The 6575-nt window shown below is 46.7% G+C and overlaps 1 protein-coding gene across 1 annotated transcript; it reads left to right on the top strand.

Moving 5' to 3' along the window:
• The first annotated feature begins 202 nt into the window (after positions 1 to 202).
• PDCD2 (programmed cell death 2) lies at positions 203 to 6345 on the top strand. Its single transcript, XM_054061627.1, has 6 exons — positions 203 to 527; positions 607 to 861; positions 2468 to 2650; positions 3695 to 3810; positions 5106 to 5222; positions 5928 to 6345. Exons 1-6 carry the CDS (start codon positions 230 to 232, stop codon positions 6087 to 6089), a joined length of 1131 nt encoding a protein of 376 aa, XP_053917602.1. The 5' UTR covers positions 203 to 229; the 3' UTR covers positions 6090 to 6345.
• Positions 6346 to 6575: the final 230 nt, after the last annotated feature.

Below are 6575 nucleotides of genomic sequence, written 5' to 3'. Positions count from 1 at the left end.
CGAGGCCATTGGGGGCGGGGCGAAGCCGTCCGGGGTGAGGCGCTTTCGGCGCGGCTATTGTGGGCGGGGCGAGGCGGTCATTGTGGCTAGCGCGTAGCAGCCATTAAGGGTGGGGCGAGGCCTTAGAGGCAGTGCAGAGCGGCCATTGTGGGCGGGGCGAGGCTGCCATTGAGGCAGCGTGTGGCGGCCATGAGGGGCGGGGCGGTCTCTTCCGGCGGAAGCAAGAAGCATGGCGGGCGGCGTGGAGCTGGGGTTCGCGGTGTCGGCGGGGGCTGAGGGCGCTTGGCGGCTGCGCAGCGCCTACTTCCCCAGCAAGGTCGGGGGACGGCCGGCGTGGCTGGGCGAGGCCGGGCTGCCGGGCCCCGCCGCCCTGCGCTGCGAGCGCTGCCGGCAGCCCTGCGCCTTCCTGCTGCAGCTGTACGCGCCGCTGCCCGCCCGTCCCGACGCCTTCCACCGCACCCTCTTCGTCTTCGCCTGCCGCGGCGCCTCCTGCTACCGCCTGCCGGGCCCGCGGGGGCCGCTGCGCGGTGAGGCGCGGGGGCGGGAGCGGGGCGAGGGGCGGGCTGGGGCCGCCGCTCCCCGCTGACCGCCGCCTCTCGCCTGCAGCGTTTCGGAGCCAGCTGCCGCGGCAGAACGACACTTACCCTGCGGAGCCGCCCCCCGAGGAGCCGCCGCCGGGCCCTGCCGCGCCCCCGCCCGCCCGGCTCCGTCGCGGCGCCGCGCTCTGCCGAGTCTGTGGCTGCCTGGGGCCCCGCGTCTGCGGCCGCTGCCGCCGCGCCGCCTACTGCGGCCCCGAGCATCAGGCGCTGGACTGGCGCGGCGGCGGGCACCGGCGGGTCTGCGGGCAGAGCAGCGACGGAGGTGGGTTCGGCGCTGTCAGCCGCGGCGGAAGGAGCGGGAGTCGCGGGGTTGGGAGTAGGCAAGCTTGTGGCTGCCGTTGCCGGCGATTCTTAAGGGAACGATCAGTCATAGAATCATAGAATAGTTTGGGTTGGAAGGAACCTTAAAGATTATCTAGTTCCAACCCCCTTGCCGTGGGCGGGGACATCCCACTAGATGATGATGCCCAAGGCCCCATCCAGCCTGGCCTTGAACATCTCCAGGGATGGAGCAGCTACAACCTCCCTGGGCAACCTGTTCCAGTGCCTCACCACTCTCATAGTGAAGAAATTCTTCCTAATCTCCAGTGTAAATCTGCTCCTCTCCAGTTTATACCCATTCCCCCTCGTCCTGTCACCACAAGCCTATGTGAACAGTCCCTCCCCAGCTTTCCTGTAGCCCCTTCAGGTACTGGAAGGTCACTATAAGGTCTCCTTGGAGCCTTCTCTTCTCCAGGCTGAACAGGCCCAACTCCTTCAGCCTGTCCTTGTATGGAAGGTGCTCCAGCCCTCCGATCATCTTTGTAGCCCTCCTCTGGACCCATTCCAACAGCTCCATGTTCTTTTTACTTTGAAGATTCCAGAACTGGACAGATGAGGTCTCACAAGAGAAGGTGAGGTCTCACAAGAGAGAGTCAGTCTCTCGGATGCTCTTTTCCCTGTTAGTTGTTTACTGCAGTGACATAAGAATGGCTTTGTTGCTCTTGGAAAGCAAACAAATTAGCCTTCCGTCATAAAAAGCTGAAAGGATGTAAACCAGTTTTTCCCCTCTGCAGGATAGTTTTAAGATTGCTTGTTCATAAGTTTTAACGGAGTGTTCAAGGTGATGCCTTCTCAGAATACCCTGTGATGGTCAGTAAGTGAAAAGAGCACTTTCCACGAAAGTGCTTATTTAGAGACCCTTTTCTGAAGCTATCGCCTCTCCCTCTGTCTTGTATCATTCATAGGTTTGTTCATTTGCTGTAGAACAAGCACAGAGTATTTGAAGTATTTTCAGTCTTCAGAAGTAGCACATTAATAATGGGGCAATGAAACTTGGTGTGCATGATATGTCTCCCATTGTATGTTGTGGGTCAGGCATTTGAAATGCTTAATTGAAACAGTGAAAGCCTGAAACATACAACCAGCTAGTTAATACCATCATTACCAAAGGTATACGTGATGTGTTTGGGGAGACTTTGCCTTCTTACTCTATGAAAAGGAAAAGTAAGAAAAACTGGTAGGGCCTCAGGGCACCTGATGCACAGCTGACTTACGTGCATACCCTGGTTGGAATGAGATATGCACAGAGCTGTCAAACTGCATTTTTTAAAATGTACCTGCTAACACTATTTAGTCCGTCTCCTAGATTTTCTGCGTCTCCTAGATTTACAGAGATACAAAGCAATGCATCGCCTGTTGGAGTTTTCTAGTGTCTTTAATAGTAAATCTTTCTTATCTTTAAATCAGATCTGGCAGTGATCTAAATCCCTCTTGTTCGTGCAATGTTTGTGCTGTATTTTTTGTTATGTGGTTTGCTGTGTGTTTTTGAGGGAGAAGGATGAGAACTATGAGATGACGTGAAGTGGTATCTGTTTTCTGTTTTGTAGATGACTCAGCATATGCAATTCCAGAGCATAACGAATTCCTCTTTCCAGAATATGAAATCTTGATAGAATCCGAGGAACCAGAATCTCCTGCTGACAGCAGTGTCGATCCCAATGATGAACAAGGAGCTGTAGATGCATCAAAGGACCTGAAGGAACACGAACTTGGAGCATCAAGCAATGCAGGTAAGAAATAATATGCTGTATAATTATTCTTAATGAAGCCTGTTAGGTTGTTAAAATGCAAAATACTGCGGTTTTTATCTCGTTATTGTTTACTGGTGACTAGAGGCTAAATCTACAGTCATTTGTGGTGCAAATTTTTTTGTATACATCCTGTAATGTAAGTTGATTTTAGGGGAGAGACTTGCTGAGCCCCGCCCCATGAGCTGGTGAAGTGGCTGCTACTGCAGAGAAATTGCAGGTAGCTGGGACATGTGACACTCTATCTCTGTGTGCTTCCTACGGGTAAAGAACAACTCCAGTGAGAAAAATGGGGCCTTGAGTATTTGCTGCTGGACACCGTTCGAATCCGGAGATTGAGTTGTTCTCGGCTTGATGTGGTTCAGTTTGTCTTAATGTATAGAAAATAGTTAACAAAATTTCCTTGCCTATACTAGGAAAAAAACCTGTTCTGAGGCTATCTTAATTGACCTTTAATTAAGCAGTTGAACTACAGGCCGCTTCCCCTGTTCTCCACCCCAAATTCATGGCATCTTTGCAGTTTGCCACATGAGCCTTGCACACACCCAGGGGGGAAAGCTTGTGGTGTTGGAAGGGAAGGCTGCTGGGTTCCCAGATGTCCCTTCCTGTGGTCTAACACTGTCTCCAGACTGCTCAGTGCCCCACGTTGATGTGAACGTGGGAGTGTAACAGGTACTCTTTGGTGCTAGAAACTGAATTCTGACACACCCATGGCAGGAGTGGCCTTTTCCAGATGTCACATTCTGAAGATTCAGAGGTCCCAGTGATACCCACTGGGAGCTATAAACTTTGGTAGCTTAACTCCTTTGCAGCGTGCGAGTTCTGATGTGTATGTTTAAAATGTAGCTAAAACTAGTAAACAGATCTGCATGTGACTGAGTCTTTATATGTCACAAAAAGAAAAAAAAGTCTTAGAAGAGAAGGATTTACACTGGGAATTGCACTTACAGGTGCAATATTTTTTAATTTTTGGCTCTCTTGCATTAGCCTGTAATCTTTGGGTTTTTTTTTTTTTCTTTTGCTTAGGTGAAGCATTTCAGTCCTTAGACGAAGAGACATTGGAAGCAATGGCAAAACATGAAACTGAAGAAGACAAGATCTTCCAAAACTTTAAAGAGCAAGTAGCTGCTGAACCAGAGCAGGTCAGAAGATGGGGCAGCCTTAGAACTTCTGGGCTCTGGCACAGCAACCTGCTGCACTTGCAAAATGTTTCACTGCCTTTTGTACCTACAGTTAAAAAAGACAGTGGGGATGTCTCCTCATCTTCCATGCACCTTCATCAACATACCCTCGTCTTCCTTGCATGCAGAACTTGATTCATGCTGAAGTAATAGTTTAGCACCTACTCATGTATCTCAAACAGAAATTAGTCAGAGTCAGGATGAGAAGGCACAGGGGAACCGAAGCCAACATGGTGGGGGAAGGACCTGCAGTCCTGTGAAGTGGTTCTGCTTGAAGGAGGCGGTGAATCGTCACTCTCTTCCCCAACCTTTGGCCCTGTTGGCTTTCGTTTTTAGCAGAACCAAAACTGCAGAGGAGCTCTGTTCACAGTCACCAGCTCAGTGGGGGAGGTTGTTTTTGCTTTTTAAGGTTGAAGACATTAGCAATGCCTTTCAAATGTCAAGTATTTGAAACAGAATTTCCCCTTGTGCTATTTCTTGCTAACATAAGAGGCTAAAACAAAGACACATTGTCAAACAAAATCGTAGTTCCTGGTTTCATTCAGAGTCTAAATCCATGACCATGGTGGAGGAGGAAGAAATTCTCTCCATGTTTTACCTGGTAGTTAAAGGGTTATGGTGCACACCCAGAAAGCGAGAGACTCGTGAGTTTGTTCCCTTCTCTGATTGGGATAGGTGCATCACCTCCCTCTCTGACCACCCCCCAAAATGACTGATCTGTGTAAGTCTCCTCTTGTTGAGAATGCCCGATTTGCTAAATAAACATGTAGGTAGTCACAGAACAACAAAGGACACACCTGAAAATATCCCATCCTTGGACATTAGGATGGTCCCTTTGCATTTAGATGCAAAACTACAAACAGAAGAAGCTGGGTTGCATTCCTGACTTTTTTGTATACTTCTTTGTGCTAAGTATCAATCTGCTCTTCCTCCATCTCAATAAAATACCTGACCTAGCGTTTCTGGGTCCCTTACTTAGAGAAATACATAGAAATCATTGCAATTTATCCCTGGATCACTGAAAAAAAAATGCTGTATGAATACTTGCATGATTCAGGTAGTTAAAAAAAGATAAAAAGAGGCTGTCTTTGGTAGAATACTGCATTTGCAACTGACAAGGCTTTGCCATGGGTATTACTTAAAGGAACTGACCTTTTTCTACACCATCTAACAGCTTTGTCTGTGTCAGTAAATACCAATTTTATACCAAGATGAAAAGAGAGTCTTAAGACCTTAAAACTTCTCCTCTGTTTCAGATTATTAGATACTGCAGAGGAGGAGAAAGCCCAGTCTGGGTATCGGGTGAAAATATTCCTGAAGAAAAAGATATCCCAAATTGTTTATGTGGTGCCAAAAGGATTTTTGAGTTCCAGGTATGTAAATTAATTTAAAGCTAATATAGGGAATGTAGTTCAGACTTCACAGGATCTGATTGCAGATCTGACTGTGGCCAGCAGTTGTTGGCTTGCTATTAGGTCAAGGTCATTGAAGTTACTACAAACTATGTTAAATTGTGGAGAACCCTTATTAATTTTTGTAACTGCTTTTTCCTATAAGAATTTCACATACAGAAGGTGGGTTCCCATCTGGTAATTTGCAGCATCCAGAAAATGGTGCACTTGTGAATATGGAACCATCTCTTAAATTGTAGGAGTATTGTATGTTGTTAAAAAAAGCTTCAATAAGTGAATTTAAATGTGTCTGCCTGGATGTATTCAAGCTGTAGAACTTTGACTGCTAGAAGTATACGTATGGTGAATACACTTCATGTCATGCAAAGGCAAAATATAGTTATGAAGGTCATTTCAAATAGAAGGAGGCTTACGAATCAGGCAACACTTAGTCAAAAAAAACTAATGTAGGTAAAACGAAGTAAGGCCACACTTTTGATTCCCTGTTCATCTACTACACTGCTTTGGGAATTCCAGATTTATTTGAACTGCTGTACTACTTAGTAATCTTGATTGGGTTTTTGGTGTAAGAGAACTTAATTTAAGGCAGGACCCTTCTTGGGGAAGGGGTGCAGGGAGAGGGTAGAGAGCTGTGGCCTGCCTCTGAACCTTCATTTTTCCTTGAAGATAATGCCGCAGCTCCTGAACCACCTAAAGGTTGACAGCCTTGGAGAGAGCATTGACTGGGGAACACTGGTGGTATACACCTGTGCTGACAACTGTGGTGATGGAAATGAATACCTGGAAGAGTTCATATGGAAACAAGACTTCTCTGCAGGCTCCATCTAACTTCCATCAAGTTACTAAGTTGAATCATCGAAATAGAATACTTGATTTGTTTGAGTGCATCTCTGCACTTGGCAAACAGATAATTGAACTGAAGTCACCAGTATCTGGGTGTCTTGTAACAGTGACAGAACTACAGCCTCTCTCTTGTGCTCCACTTTTTACTTCAACCAGCTGATGAAGTCAGAGGCATTTGTTCAGTGAATTTAACTTTAAATCTCAATTCTGAATGTTTAAATAAAGATGAAATATTTTTGGACTGGTGAAAGTGTCTCATTGGTGACTGAACTTCAAAAACCTAGATTGTTGTCTGACAGGATTTTCTTTGTGCTACTCAAAAATTATCATTACTTCACAGACAAAAACGATTTTCTTTGTGCTACTCAAAAATTATCATTACTTCACAGACAAAAGCAGACTACTCATTTAAGTGCTTAGGCTTAGCAGGTGTACAGAAGATAAAGCTGCTTAGTCTTTCACTGTGGAACT

The sequence above is a fragment of the Cuculus canorus genome, chromosome 3 (genome assembly GCF_017976375.1).
Source record: "Cuculus canorus isolate bCucCan1 chromosome 3, bCucCan1.pri, whole genome shotgun sequence".
In the NCBI taxonomy this organism is placed as follows: domain Eukaryota; kingdom Metazoa; phylum Chordata; class Aves; order Cuculiformes; family Cuculidae; genus Cuculus; species Cuculus canorus.
The sequence above is the reverse complement of the archived record's forward strand: the minus strand, read 5'-3'. Positions and strand labels throughout refer to the sequence as shown.